This window comes from Arachis duranensis, chromosome 9, assembly GCF_000817695.3.
Source record: "Arachis duranensis cultivar V14167 chromosome 9, aradu.V14167.gnm2.J7QH, whole genome shotgun sequence".
In the NCBI taxonomy this organism is placed as follows: Eukaryota; Viridiplantae; Streptophyta; class Magnoliopsida; order Fabales; family Fabaceae; genus Arachis; species Arachis duranensis.
In genome coordinates this window covers 6,493,201-6,508,528 of record NC_029780.3, presented here as the reverse complement: position 1 = coordinate 6,508,528, position 15,328 = coordinate 6,493,201, and the positions used below count along the sequence as shown (strand labels likewise).

General features: G+C 32.3%; 3 protein-coding genes and 1 long non-coding RNA gene across 4 annotated transcripts; 2 read left to right on the top strand and 2 right to left on the bottom strand.

The window, feature by feature from the left end:
• Positions 1-205: 205 nt before the first annotated feature.
• On the top strand, positions 206-4,793 carry LOC107464317 (disease resistance protein RUN1-like; the record flags this gene model as incomplete). The annotated part of the gene is made up of 4 exons (XM_052254161.1): positions 206-724; positions 1,998-3,072; positions 3,164-3,463; positions 3,546-4,793. Coding segments are annotated over exons 1-4 (3,090 nt in total), but the record flags the coding sequence as incomplete, so codon positions are not given.
• Positions 4,794-4,797: 4 nt separating this feature from the next.
• LOC107464396 (uncharacterized) lies at positions 4,798-5,939 on the top strand. The gene is made up of 3 exons (XR_001587094.3): positions 4,798-5,108; positions 5,259-5,431; positions 5,825-5,939. It is a non-coding gene; the product is annotated as an uncharacterized LOC107464396 (long non-coding RNA).
• A 911-nt stretch (positions 5,940-6,850) lies between these two features.
• LOC107464521 (coatomer subunit zeta-2) lies at positions 6,851-10,543 on the bottom strand. Its single transcript, XM_016083449.3, has 6 exons — positions 10,391-10,543; positions 9,242-9,401; positions 8,418-8,565; positions 8,228-8,305; positions 7,805-7,889; positions 6,851-7,094 (listed from the first exon to the last, which is right to left on the bottom strand). Exons 1-6 carry the CDS (start codon positions 10,400-10,402, stop codon positions 7,035-7,037), a joined length of 543 nt encoding a protein of 180 aa, XP_015938935.1. The 5' UTR covers positions 10,403-10,543; the 3' UTR covers positions 6,851-7,034.
• A 3,152-nt stretch (positions 10,544-13,695) lies between these two features.
• On the bottom strand, positions 13,696-14,533 carry LOC107464395 (EPIDERMAL PATTERNING FACTOR-like protein 3). Its single transcript, XM_016083314.3, has 3 exons — positions 14,310-14,533; positions 14,112-14,164; positions 13,696-14,008 (listed from the first exon to the last, which is right to left on the bottom strand). Exons 1-3 carry the CDS (start codon positions 14,422-14,424, stop codon positions 13,772-13,774), a joined length of 405 nt encoding a protein of 134 aa, XP_015938800.1. The 5' UTR covers positions 14,425-14,533; the 3' UTR covers positions 13,696-13,771.
• Positions 14,534-15,328: the final 795 nt, after the last annotated feature.

Genomic DNA, 15,328 nt, shown 5'->3' with positions numbered 1-15,328 from the left:
GAGAAAAAAACATATATTAAAAAGTAAAAACGAAGTGTATGTTTTTATCTTTTTTCCAACTTCTGAAGGATGGGAAGGAATACAATTTCAGGAAAAAGATTTTTAAAGCCAATAACATTTGTTTTGAAAAAAAAAGAAAACATAAGATGTTTTACTTAAAATTCTTTTCAGAGTACATAAATAAACATCAACTAAATAAGGTCTGTCAGGTTCCTATCTATTTTTTGCGTTGACCTCGGCCCTCATAAATCGGAACAATGTCTTCCTCCGGCAGAAAGCACGACGTTTTCCTTAGCTTCAGAGGCGAAGACACACGTGTCGGCTTCACAAGCCATCTGCATAGTGCTCTTGATCGGAACCAAATCGACACATACATAGATTATAATCTCAGAAAGGGAGAACAAGTTTGGCCCAAACTATCCGAAGCAATCGAGGGCTCACGTCTCGCCATCGTGGTTTTCTCTGAGAATTATGCCTCTTCAAAGTGGTGTATGGAAGAGTTGGTTAAGATAATGGAGTGCAGAAAATTAGAGGGGCTTGTAGTGATACCTGTGTTCTATGAGACTGATCCTTCGGACGTAAGGAACCAAACAGGGACTTACGACAAAGCGTTGGCAAAGCTTGAGAGAGATCTTGGAAGTGCCCTCAGATTCAAGGTGCATAAGTGGAAGGCTGCTCTCACTGAAGCTGCCAACTTATGTGGATGGGACTCTCGCACACACAGGTAACTGTTTTCTGTTTTCATCTTTCAATGAGAAAGGGTTAAAAACAAAATAAGTGTTTGTTATGAATAGGATAGGGGGGTATATAATTGAGGTGCCAATACTTACTGATAAGAATGGAAGATTCTAAAATAGGAGCGAGGTGTTCAAATAGAGAAAATACTAAAATCTATTGTGCTGTTGTATGTTTGTCATTTTGCGATTGACGAAAGTAAACAGTACAATTAATTTACTAAATTTTAGAATGTTATTTTTAAGGCTGTTTGTATAGAGTTTAGAAAGACTCTAGACTGTTTAGATTATTCTAGATGATTTCAGAAGGTTCACAAATACTTGCATAATGAAGTGCTCTTTCCACCAAAACTTTCTTGTGTTCTCGAATTCTCATGTTCTTAGCTTTCTTGCCAAGTATTGAGGGTTAGGGACTTAGGGTGACCTTATCTTTGTTCAAGAGATTGAATGAGTCCACGTATCAGTACGATAGTGTTGGAATGTGTAAAGGATGTGACATTTAAGTGTTTACCTTTTTCTCTTTAAAATTGTGTTTATTTAAGTTCATAACAATTAACAATAAGCCTACATAGACAGGGCTTTTGCTTCCAGCTTAAATTACTTTTGTAGTGTTTTATAAGTACTATAAAGTATAAACACTAAGGTAGCGTTTGGTGGAGAGACAGAGACAGAAAGACTAAGACTGAGAGACAGAGACTAGGAGACAGGGATTGAAACAAATTTCAGTATTCTGTTTGGTGCAAAATGGGAGACAAGAATTGAAACAAGAATTAAACTCTAATTTAATTTGCACAAAAGGTAAAATTAGAATTAATTAATTGAAATGAAAGTATTTTAGGTATAAAATGTTATTAAAGTTTCAGTTTCCATCTCTAAAAATTTCAGTCCCCTGTATCCCTACTTTTTGGAGGTACTGAAATACTGAAATTTTGGAGATAGAGACAGAAATTTTAGTACCAGTCTCTGAACTAACAAACACGATACTGAGTCTCAGTCTCTCAGTCTCTGTCTCAGTACCTGAAAACAAACACTACCTTAAAAGAACTTAGGAGTTACATATTTATAAATTCTAATAGAAAGACACTAGTCGGGACTTTTCCAGCTTAACCCAAATCTTGGGTTTAAACTCTAATTGTACAGTTGTGTTAAAGCTTAAAATCTTATTCAAATAAATATACAAATATATATATCTTAAAATCTTAAAAGAGAAAGTTTTACTGTCTAAGACTCTAAGTTTTACTGTTTTCTTCTTTCATATGGTAGGGACAATTCTGAACTTATTCAGAACATTGTTAATGACGTTCTGCAAAAATTGTACCTGAGATACCCTAATGAAATAGAAAGGCTCATTGGAAATGACAAAGCCAGGACAGACATTGAATCATTATTGGAAAAAGTTCAAGTAATTGGAATATGGGGCATGGGGGGTATAGGCAAGACAACCATTGCAAAAGCTGTGTTTGCCAAACACTTTCCTCAACATGAAAGTTCATGCTTCTTGGCCAATGTAAGAGAAGAATGGACAAAGCTTGGACCAACACATTTACGTGATAAGCTTATCTATGACATACTGAAGGAACATATTCCCTCATCTAATGTTGTAGGATCCACATTCATCAACCGCAGGGTCCTTAGTAAAAAGGTCCTCATTGTTCTTGATGATGTGGATAGTGTTGAGCAATTAGAGTATTTGTGTGGAGATCATGGTGACCTTGGACCAGATAGCAAACTCATTATAACAACAAGAGATAGACAGATGCTTGTGGGAAGAGTTGATGAAATATATGAACTCAAGGGATTGAACTTTCAAGAATCTCTAACTCTTTTTTCCTTGAATGCCTTCAAGGTAAAGTACCCTGAAGAGGGATATAAACATCTCTCAGAAAGGGTAGTTGATTATGCCGGTGGAGTTCCATTAGCTCTAAAGGTTTTGGGTTCATATCTTTATAAGAAGAGTAGAGTGTTTTGGGAAAATGCATTGAAAAAATTGAGAGATTATCCTAATTTGAAAATTCAAAGTGTGTTAAAAGTGAGCTATGATGGATTAGACGAGCTAGAGAAAGACATATTTCTAGATATTGCATTCTTTTTCAAGGGAAAAGATAAAGATTATGTCATAAAGATATTAGATGCTTGTGGTTTCTACACGGCACTTGGAATAGATGTTCTTGTGAATAAAGCTCTTTTAACAGTATCTTATAACAATAGACTTCAAATGCATGACTTGCTAGAGGAAATGGGTTTGGATATAGTTCGTCATGAATGTGAGAAAGACCCTGGAAGATGCAGTCGACTGCGAAATATTAAAGAAGTTTATGATGTCCTTAAAAATAACAAGGTAAAGGTAAACATAAACTTTTTGTCTGATTTTTTTTTTATAGAAATTTGGCTATTAATTTGTTGTTGTTTTGGTTTCATGTCCTTTTTAGGGGACTGACAGAATTCAAGGCATAGCATTAGATTTATCTGAAGTTCAAGATTTGTACTTGGAGGCTGATACATTTAGCATGATGATCAATTTAAGATTCCTTAGATTCCATCTTCCTTCGGGTAGGAGATCAGCTGATGTGTTCCACCCTAGAGCCCTCAAGTCATTTTCTGAAAAATTGAGGTACTTTGAGTGGCATGGATACCCCTTTAAGTCTCTTCCACCTAATTTCTGTGCTAAGTTGCTTGTTGAGATTCGCATGCCGTGGAGCAATGTTAAAGAACTTTGGCAGGGGATTCAAGTATGTATATGTGAATGTATGCTTTTATATTTGACATTGTTGAATTACCATGGTTTCTCATTTTGAATTGACACTTTGATAGGACCTTGTGAATTTGGAGGGCATTGATCTGAGTGAATGCAAACAACTGATAAAGCTTCCAGATTTATCCAGGGCATCAAAGCTTAAATGGGTGTATCTCTCGGGCTGCGAAAATTTGTGTGTTGTTCATCCATCTGTTTTGAGTTTGGATACACTTGTGACTTTGATATTAGATGGATGCAAAAAATTGAAGAGCCTTAAAGGTGAAAAGCATTTAGCATCTTTGGAGAAGATCAGTGTCAATGGCTGCTCAAGTCTCAGGGAATTTTCAGTGTCATCGGATTTAATTGAAAGGCTGGATTTGAGTAACACCGGAATCCAAATGTTGCACTCATCAATCGGGCATCTACACAAACTTGTGTGGCTCAATCTAGAAGGTCTAAGACTTAAGAATCTTCCAAATGAGTTATCTTCCTTGAGATTTCTTGAGGAGCTTAGGATTTCTAACTGCATACAAGTAATTGACAAACAAAAACTCCATATTTTATGTGATGGCTTAGAATCTTTGAAAATACTGCATTTGAAGTATTGTGACAAATTGTCTGAACTACCTGATAACATCGATCGCTTATCGAAGTTAAATGAATTAAGACTAGATGGAAGCAGTGTGGAGAGGCTGCCGACAAGCATCAAGAATCTTCAACAACTAGAGATTCTGTCCTTAAAGAATTGTAGGAAGCTCCGGTTTCTAGCAGAGCTTCCACCATTCATCAAAGAGTTTTGTGCTGATAACTGCACATCATTGGTGGCAGTATCCACTTTGGCGAGTTTTGCAGCAAAAATGAAGGGAAAGAAGAAACTCATTTCATTCAAGAATTGCATGAAACTGGATAGACGCTCACACCAGCGCATTATAGAAGCAGCACAATTAATAATGATGAGTGCTTCATATTATGATGTAATATTAAGGTGGTACAGTGCAGATGCACAAAACTACATCTGTAACAATGTTGAAGTTTGTTTAGTAGGAAGCAATATCCCAAAGCAGTTCAAATATCGAACAACATCCTCCTCCATTGCCATTCTACTTCCAACGCAATACAACATGCCAGGTTTCATTTACTCTCTGGTTCTTTCTCCATCTCATGAAATGAAGAAGCATGGAGTTAAAATCCAATGTCAATGTTACTTGGCAGATGGTAAAGAGATTGGGAATACAAGTACATGGCATTACAATGCCATCAGGGATTTGAATTCGGATCACATTTTTGCATGGTATGATCCACTCCATTGGGACAGCATTTGCAGGTGCACCCAGTATTTTCAGGCCTTGTGAGTGCTCTACAGGGAGTGGAATTGGACTTAGAGTTGAAATTGGACTTTGGGGTGAAGATGAATTTGGCAATTGACATTATGAATCACAAAGATGTGGATGAGTACAAACTATTGGTTGCATTGGAGAATGGATTGGAGTTGGATGATCAACTGAAAATGGATTTTGAATCGCGAAGTAGAGCAGTGTTAATGCTAATAGGGAAGGAAAGCAGCGGAACGGAAACTAAGTTACCCGCTCAAGAATGTGATTCAAGTGAAAAATGTTCATGTTCATGTGACTGCCTACTAGGTATGAAGAATAAAAACACACACAATTTCAATAAACACATTGTTTTACACAGAACTCTACTGTGAGGGACTTTTTATTGAGAGTTAATCTTTCTCAATTTTCTTTTTCTATATTTTATGTAATAAAGCATTTGTATTCTTATTTGAGCAGATGTCCTTGGGTACTTATGGAGATTAATCAGGATTTAGAATGGTGACACTGCATTAATCATGATCATGATCTCAGGAATATCTGCTGTAATGGCTTTAATTTTGTAAGAGAAGTTGAAAAAACAAAGAGAAGACAAGGCAACTCCAGTTACCTAGTAGCTTGAAGATGAGAAGGTATTGTTGTTTCTCTTCAGATTTTGTTTGTGCCTCTCAATTTTTTTTTTGCTTGCTTTTTTTTTAGTCCTTTTTTTACTTGGCAATTATTCTCTCTCAAATAGTCAAATCTCAATTTATAGTTGATTTGGATTACAAGTTTTAGTTACGGTTGCAATTGTTGTCAACCAAGCTTGTAAGCTCAATGTTAATATGCAGTGCAACTGCAAGCAAGACTATTGACAGATCCAAACAGAAATGCAGATGACTCAGCGTCGAGATGTCGGCTTGGTTATCTGTGTTTTCTGGTTTGATACATATCTTTTATAGAATAAATAGTAACTCATTTTCTTGGCATGTTCTTTTCTTTTCTGGATTGGTAATTCTTTTCCCTTTTTACTTTCTGGTTAATAGGTACCTTACAAATCAAGGAGCAGAGATTCACCTTCAAAGGAAGAAGCAGGGGTATTTTGATTAGTGAGACTACTGGTTTTCTCAAGTTTCCATAAGATAAAAAAAATCAAACTCAACTCTATGTATTTGGTTGTTTGAGGACTGTTTGTTTTTAAGGTAAGATCACAGAGTTGTCTCTTGTGAATGTGAATGAAAAGAAATGAAAATGGTACTGATAGAGTTTTATTTTGTATCAATTAATAGGATATTCAGAGACACTGATGATTAAGAGCTTGTTTGAAAACCATTTAACATGTGAAAAGAATTTTATTTTTTTAAGAAAAAAATTCATTTCTATTTAAAATTCAATTTCTGATTTGAAATAACTATAATATATTAATAGAATAAAATTCAAATTTAAAAGGAGTGAGAGTTGATTTGAAAATCAGACTCTGTTTTGTCTCATTTACAAATGAAGGAAAGACGAGAATTGGAATTCTCAAAGGAATTCAAATCATTCATTTTTAGTTGTTCCAAATCAAGAAAAAGAATTCAACTCTTGAGTAAATTCTAATTCCTAACATTCCAAACAAGCTCTAAGTCTTGTAAACTACCAAATATGGGAAAGCTTTGAGCAGTCTTTTAGAATAATGAATATGTTTTCCTAACATGTCCTCTAACCTAACAAGTTAAAAAGAGAAAAAAAATATTTTTTTTAAAGTCTTTATTTTGTCTTACTGTATTAGTGTATTCAGATATTCTGTGAATAAAAAATTAAATAAATTCTGTCCAAACATAAATATATCTTACCTATTTCTATATATGTATAATTCTTTAACTATGTTTCTATTTCTTAATGTCTCTTTAGTTCCACACCTCTGTAATGAAATGATCTTAATTGTTGTTCAAATTCGTAAATTGGTGTAAATGTCACGTCATTTTCTTGTATATTAAGCAAAACAAATAATCCTAAATTACCATTCGCATCAATAATTTCTTTACCGCACTCCACAAAATAATAATAATAGTGAATCAGTGGTGCAATAAAAAAAAATAATTGATATGATAAAAGGAAAACCTTTGTCAACACTCAACAGAATGGAACGATATCATTGCTCTCGTTGGCTAGACAAATTAGGGGAACAGGAAACGAAACTCTCATCAACATAAAAATTATAAATTTAAAATAAAAACTACCCAAATACATGTAACTCGTTTCTAGTGTATTCGATCATTTTAAAAGGGTTCTTGTCAAATGATCTCTGGCTGTAGCCCATGCTTGAGTTAGTGTCTACAAAATAGATCAAATAATATGCGGTCTGTTATTCTAGAGAAAAAAAATGCACAACCAAAATGGGGTTCACAAAAATGTCACTTATGTTTGAGGTTCAGAAAGTAATGTAGGTTTGGACTTAGGGATGAAAATTAAACAAAATTACTTTAATTTTAGCAACACTTAAGTCACCATAGCTACCATAGGGATGAAAATTAAACAAACATTACTCTAAATATATCTTTTCTCTTGGTACCTTTAATTATTTATTATTGCAGAACCATACTATAAATTTAAGTTCTTTTAAATTTTTTTATTTTCTATTTTTAAATTTCAGACCTTCTGACAGGATTTAGACCATATCAAGTTTAATAACAGGTCAAGATTAATACTTATAAAAACCTATAAGAGGCCTGGCCTAACAAAAGTAAGGCCTGATCTTGCCCTGTTTCTAACCCTATAATTTGACTACTCTAGTAAACTTTGGTTTATATTGTCAAAAATGTTTTTTGTGCCTTAAATATGTGAGATTAGCTTTTATGCACTATTATCAGTTGCAAAAGAATTTATGCTCTATGCCGTTACATAGACAAAGTAGTTTTCTTTTTATATGGTAGCATGATTAGATGTTAGCATACAAGAGAATAGAAATTAAACTCAATGTGTAGTCAAAAGGAGTACAACTTGGTGACAGTAACTGAAGTGGAGATGAAAGAGAAATGCATTACCTGCTCAGACAAGGGAGCATCAGCATCCAAGCTACTGGATGTCACTTTTTCAGCAATAAGAGCTCCATTTGTTTCAAGTATGATCCTTCAAGGGCAAAAAACAAATAACTATTAGAAACATAGAATACTAAGGAGTAAGGACCTCGTTGGTTCACGAGAATATTGCTGATTTCATTTCTTATTCACTTTAAATTACAAGAATGGACACTTCGTTTTAACATTTCTTGGTTTTAGGATTTTGTAAAGGAAATAGTAAGAACATTAAAAAACTTGTTTTTTACTATTTCCTTTGTAAGATCCTAACCCAGAAAATCAGATGCACCATTTATGTGATTAAAAATTAAATGAATACAATCATGTTTTCTAAAGCCAGGTTGTAAACTTTATTGGGAAAGAATTTGTGGCAAAGAAATATATACACACCCTCCATCAACAATTTCATCAAGACATAAAAGAATTAGATCCAAGTTCTCAAGTGCCTCTCTCTTGTCAACATTGCTCCTGTGAAAAGACATTCAAAGGGATAAAAGAAAAACAGAGGATGATGAGTATATGGCAAAATAAATTCACATCATTGGTTTCAATTTAAATAGGAAAATACAACAAAGAATACCTTAACAGAAGGGTGACCGCGTCAAAGAAACCCTGAAGAACCGATGCTAAAATGAGCTCATTTTCATCATCACCACCAGTGACAAAGAAATGCAGGTCTTGTACAAACTTGTAGATAATGACATTGTTCTCTAGTAGTGTTACCTCAGCTGCGGATGATTGTAAACAACATTATCAGCTTCTAAAGCAAAATATTTCCATGAGAAAGTTAGTGGATAACATCAAGGGCACTAATAATTAGAGTTGAAAGTGCTTCTGTTGACAGCATTTGGACTTTTGGAAGACTTATATTCAGACATAACTAAGGTCATTACTCATTAGTGATGTTCATATCTTTAGTCAGTATAATAGAGAATTGATATCACTGTTAGTGTCTCGATAACTACCCTTTTCGATAAATATCTACTATGAGTTCTCACATTCGTGCAGTTAAACAATGGGGCTTCGAACTATAAATTTCTTTTCATTTTAATTTTTTTTAGCTAATATACTAGCAATTAGCAAGGATGTTGAAAATTTATGCTTAACTACTTACACACTTGATGTCGAAGATTATGGCCAACTAACAACTGAGTGCAAAAAACTAATTCTGAAGTGAAAGCAAATGGAATCTATAAGCAGAACTGCTACTGAAAAACAGTTTTAAGGACAAACATGCATAATTGAATAACCTCTTCAAAAAACTACATATCTGTTGCATCAAGAATAATTTTTAGATAATAGATAGATGATAGATCGATATAGCCACCCCCGTGGCACTAAAACCCAATAGAAATTAAGTGACTTCTTATTATGATGAGTATATCTCCAGGCTCTTTTGCTCACCTTCTGTACGCGCATTTGTTTTAACAGTCTTGCTGAATACAAACTTCTCAAAAGCTAACTTTGCATTGTTTGTTGGCCAGTCATCAGAGTAATACTTGACTGCCACACGCTTCCCTTCAGAGTCTAGAAGAAGAATGTTCTTCACTGAAGGACACATGCCCTATAGATGAAAAACAAAGCAATAAATCAAAAAGAAAGCAAAGAGAGGCAAAATTGACAAACATAAAGTCAAAGGGCAGGTAAAAAGGATCTGTGAAAATTAGCCTATTCAATTTCACAGCATTCATAGGAAAATCAAACATCTGTACTCAACACTTTCCTGTTAATAGTCCACTATATTTCAATATCTATGGCATTTGAACTTGTAAAAGCTACACAAAACCCCAAAAGTCACAAACAAGGATTTCAATGTAGGAACCATAGCACATATATAGAGTATTCACTTCAATTATCGGTTTAATCACTAGACCAAAGTAATCAAAGTTGAGAGTTCATCTAAACTCATGGAACTTAGGCAAACTTGAATTATAAGCTAAACTCAAACTCTATTTGGAGATCCAAACTTGGAATCTCCTAAAGTTCAACTCAAGAGTGTGATTTGCATCACACTATAATGCTCTTAAAATAATAATGATAATAGTAATAATAATGAAAGAATCTCTTCCATTAGAATGATTCATGGTTCCACAAACTGATGAATACCCAGCTACAAATTAGTACATTGGTGCCAGATAAGTTTATTAAGCGAAGCACCACAAATGAACACTCGTAATCATTGTTCTGAACAGATCTGATATTAGAACAAAGAGAAAGATACGATTTGAACAGCTAATTACAGGAACAGAACTTCAAACTCCAAATCACCGGATTATCCAACAAACAATAACAAATCAGGAACTTCTGAAAACGCAAATCTGAGAATCATTGACACAAGCTACACTATGATTCATGAGCACACAAAATCCACTGCAACATAAAAAGATCAAATCTTCACTCAGCTCATTTCTTCATAAACCTGATAATTATTTAGCTAGATTGTGATTTGTGCACATAGCAAGATATTGATACTATATCCGATGCACTGAAGTTGAAGTGACAACAAATGTTGCAGAGAGAGAGAGAGAGAGAGAGAGAGAGAGAGAGGCTTACATGAGACGCCATATCTGAGAAGAGAGAAGAGACTCGAAGAGAAGAGAAAAGAAAAGAAGAAGATTCAGCAACTGCAGTGCACGTTGAAGATCTGCGATAAAATGGGTGAACTCAACAGGGATGACTCCTCTCTTCATTTTTCATCTTTCCATTGTCCCTGGGAGAAGGGTAATTCGGTAAATATCAATAATGCTACATTTTTTTATTTTTTCCTTCTTCGTTTATTATAATCCAAATTTAAAAAAATAATCTGCTAGGTAGATTAATATTTTTTAGTATGATCATAAAAGAAATAAAAATCCGAAATTTATTAATTTGTTTGTTACTAACAAGTTATTTTTTAAGAAATTTTGTACTTTACACCTTTTATTTTTGTTTTCTCGAGCACATTAATCAACACTCACCATAAGTAACTAAACTTTTTTTTGCCAATGAGTAAAATATAACCAACATTTATAAGGAAATGCAAAATATAATTTAAGTTTATTTTTTAAGTTATAATTCATAAAAGAATAATGTTAGGATAAGTATAATTAATTATTTTTAGTCAACAATTTTTTTTGTTTCTCATAGTATCTCCCAATCTAATAGTTCAAAGACTAATTCGTCGCGATACTGAACTTCATTTAAGAGGTCAAAGACTAATCCGCCGCGGTACTGAGCTCTATTTAAGAGTTTGTCGATAGTCAATAAATTACTACATACACAATACGAAATTCGAACCGACATTTATTTTTAATCAACAATTAGCCTATAATACTTAAAAGTGTTGACTAAAATCATAGTATTAAACGGCTAGATTAAAAATTTTGGACAGGTGACCAATATAAATTAAAATTATCAGTTTTTAAATTTTTTCCTTCATAAAATATGTTTTTAAATAAATTTGTGGATTTATCTAACTTAAACAAATTCGGTTCAATCCAAAAAAAGATCTACCACAAATAATAAACCTAGATTTAGACCACATTTACAATATGAGTTAAGTTCATTTGAGTTAAATCTCAACTCAATCCAACTTATTTTTCATCCCTACAAATAAGCATTTAGCTTTAGTAATCTTGAGTTTGAATAATCTATTAAATTTACATATTAGAAGAGACAGTTACATTTTTTTTCTATTATTAGTTAAATGAGTCTAAATATCAATTAATTTTGTTTACTTAAATTATTATACAAGTTTGTAATAGACCAACTTTACAAAAATACTATCTCAACAACAAAAAATCAATCATCAAACTAATTATTATATATTTATATAAATATATATATATATATAATTTAATTTATAAATATATATATATATATATAATATATTAATTAAAATTAACGGTTAAAATATCTGAAATACTAATATTTTTAATCCACTTAAATTTTTTTCTATATTATTTTTTCCATGTAAAATATAAGAATATAATGTCTCCAAGCTTTTGTTTTTTTATGAAAGTACATGTCCCTAATCTTGTTGCCTATTACAATTATATAAATTTATAATCACATGCATACGTCATAAAAAAAAGTATTGTTTAGTCTGGTTCCTATAAATTTATTATTGTAGCTAAGCAGGTAAAACTGTAAAAGTAAAACTTTTAAGCGATTGGGGAAGTAGATTGGAAAGTGCATCATAGATTGGAACTTCAAGAATCTGCAGCTCCTATCCCAAGAAATCTTTTTTCCTAAAATGAAGATTGCGATGTTAAGACCAAGCAAACGATTTGAGTCAGACCTTGCTTATGTATCTTTCATAGTTTGCACCCATGCCATTACTTATCTACATCTTATCAACTATAAACATCTCCTTTTTTCATTTTTTTCTCCTTCCAATTTTGTCTTATGTAATTCTCCAGTTTCTATAAACTCTTATTGTCCAATGAAGACTAAATTTCAGAATAAGTTTGTTATGGAAAGTATAATGAAATTTATTATGTGTTTTTAAAGAAAAAAAAATTAATATTAAAATAATCAAAGAAAATAAATAAGTGTAAGAAGATACTCTACTAGTATAGTAGAGCATTAGTGCTTATCCTTTTCTTATTAGTTTGTTGGCACTTTATTAAGTAGGACAATAAATTCAAATTTAAAATTTCTTAAAAAAAACTATGTCTAAAAAAGATCAAGTATTATATAGTTGTGTATAAATATATATATTATTTAATTTATTTTTAATATATATTTTATATTTTAATATATATTCTATCTTATTAGTTAATTTCGTGGCTACATTTTGATGTACGTCTAATATGTGTTGTAAATTTTTTTTTTATTTAAAGAAAACATGGATCCATCCCCTTCTCTCAATTCACTTCTAAATTCCTACTTTATGTAGGGTATATACATGGGTATGTAGAGGTATACATGGATCGGGCTATACTGGATTTGGCTTAACTCAGATTTGACCCAAAATATAAACCGAGCTTAATTTTTAGACCCTAACTCGATTCTAGATCTAATGAAACTTACGCACTTTTGAACCGAGTGAAAATTGGATAAAAACCAGGTCTTTAGTATGTAAAAATCACCTAATCTCCAACCATTATTTCACAATTCACATAGTAAGATTCACTTAAAAAAAATATAACAAGAACCAAACATTCTCTAAAGTTAAAGCATAACCATAATCAATACTAATATTGTCTAATAACACCAAATATTTAAATTAATACAAATAATACTATTATGCATTAGTCTAAAATTTTATACATTTTAAACATAAAGCATTAACTTATAATCTTATAATAACTAATAACACAAAATATTAAGGTTTACAATATTTAAATTCCACATAAAAATAGCCATCATCCATCACTAATAACACAAAATATTAATTATGTATGATGACTGGGCCACCAGGCCGAGTTCGGGTGACTCGAGCTATGTCTCGGACCCGACCCGAAATAATGACCAGATCTTTTTTTGAGACCCTTACCCGATCCTAAACTCGATGAAATCACACTAAATTAATCTCTAAAGTGGTCGGATCGGGTCTTTGGATCGGGCTATGTACACCCCTACTTTCATGATAGAAAATTCACTGAGGGGATTAGAAATAATTTTAGAAGAAGGGCAAAATTAATTTTGTTGTAGTTTGAAAGAAATATATATATATTTTTTTAATTTTGTCAGTATTATCTTTAAGGGAACCAACAAATATACATAAGTATGTGTATGTTTTTCAGGTGGTACATCATTGTTCTGAGATTAACATCATGAGATTTAGCTGCTTGGCAATGATTGTAATCACAAGGAAAATTTTTACTAATCAATTAAAGTTTGTACAAAATACAAACTAACTAAAAGAGTGATGCAGAACTCAGTATCAAATCAACCTACATAATGTAAAATAAATACATCTATAACTACTCTATTGAAGAATGTTTAATTTCAAGGGCTGTAGAAGGAAGGGCCACACTTGCATTTCCAACTCTCAGGCTCATAATTTGTATACTGAATCCCCAAATGGCTTCTCTTGTTGCTGCTTGTGTTTGGAACTTGGATTGCTTCACATGGAACACAACCATAGCATTTGTTCTCACATATTGGTGGACTTGATCCTATTTTGCTCACTCCTCCTCTTTCATTTCTTACTTGCTTCTTTCTCTCTTCTATTCCCAACATACCCTTTAAGAATAAAAAGGGAAAATAGCATTGATTACTAGTCACTTAGGACACCAAAGAAACCAAAAAGAAAAGGGTAACAACTAACAAGTAAAAACACACTTACTTTTTCTGATTCTGTAGTATCTGCTTTTAAAGACTCCAGTGAATTTTCATGTGCTGATAAAGATGAAAGGTGAGAATAGTTAAGATAAAATAAAGATACTTAATTATAATAAAATGTTTGTGAAGTTTCAGCAAGTAGTAACAGAAGAATTAATGAAGACAAATTTCTCAAATTTGTTTTCTTTTCTGAATAACAAACCTGGATGTGAAAAGCCATGATGATCATTTGGAAGAAAAGGGTTCCTTGCTATTACAGCAACAACAAAGTTCACAACTTGCAAAGCTATTAACAAACCCAAGAATCTCCCCTTCATTCTTCTTCTTTTTCTACAAAAAAAGAGGTAGAATATGATGATGTTTGTTGTTGGTATTTGTTATTGGTAATAATAATGTTTGTGTGAGAGAGGGTGAATAATGCAGATGTTGAAATGATTCAGACCAATAAGAGAGTAGGCATGAATGATTATAAGTCTATAACTTCAATATATACATACATATATATAAATATGAAGAGATTAAAATAATATACATAAAATAAAAAGTAAAAAAACCAAATGAAGGTGCATTCTTGAAAGTCCCCAAAAGCAGAAGCCATGACCACAAAACATTCTATGGTCACACTTTAAAACCTTTGCATTGGCCGAGAGATCTTTGCTTCACAAGCAAGTGATGTGTTTCTTGTCACACAGTTAAAAATAAAAACAAAAAAACCTTCAGCAACTTTCACCTTCATGTATGACAACTCATCACTTCTAAGTTCTAAGACTAGTCATTTTTTTCCTGCTTCTAATATTGGATAACTTACCTTTCAATACAAGCCAAAACCTTTTCTCAAATCAATCAAAAATAGTACTAGTGTTAAGGTGGTCCATAAATTCAGAATAACAGCACCCTTTTTGGGTCTGAACTTCCCTGCAACACCCTTACACTATTAATTGATCTCATATTGGAAATCACTCTTTTTTTCTCTTTTAAAATATTATAACCCTCAAAATTTAGGGTCAACATGCATTATATTTTTATTTTTCTGTTTTTAAAATAGAAAATATTTTTTTCAAGCAAAATGATTAATTAGTTTTCAAAATAACTATACAAGTAGGTAATACCTAAAGTTTGAATTTTACTTTAGAGAATAAAGTGTGATCTTCTACCCTTGAATAGTTTTTCTTTTATATTTATTTTTGATCCCACCTATGAAATAAATAGTGAGAGATTACA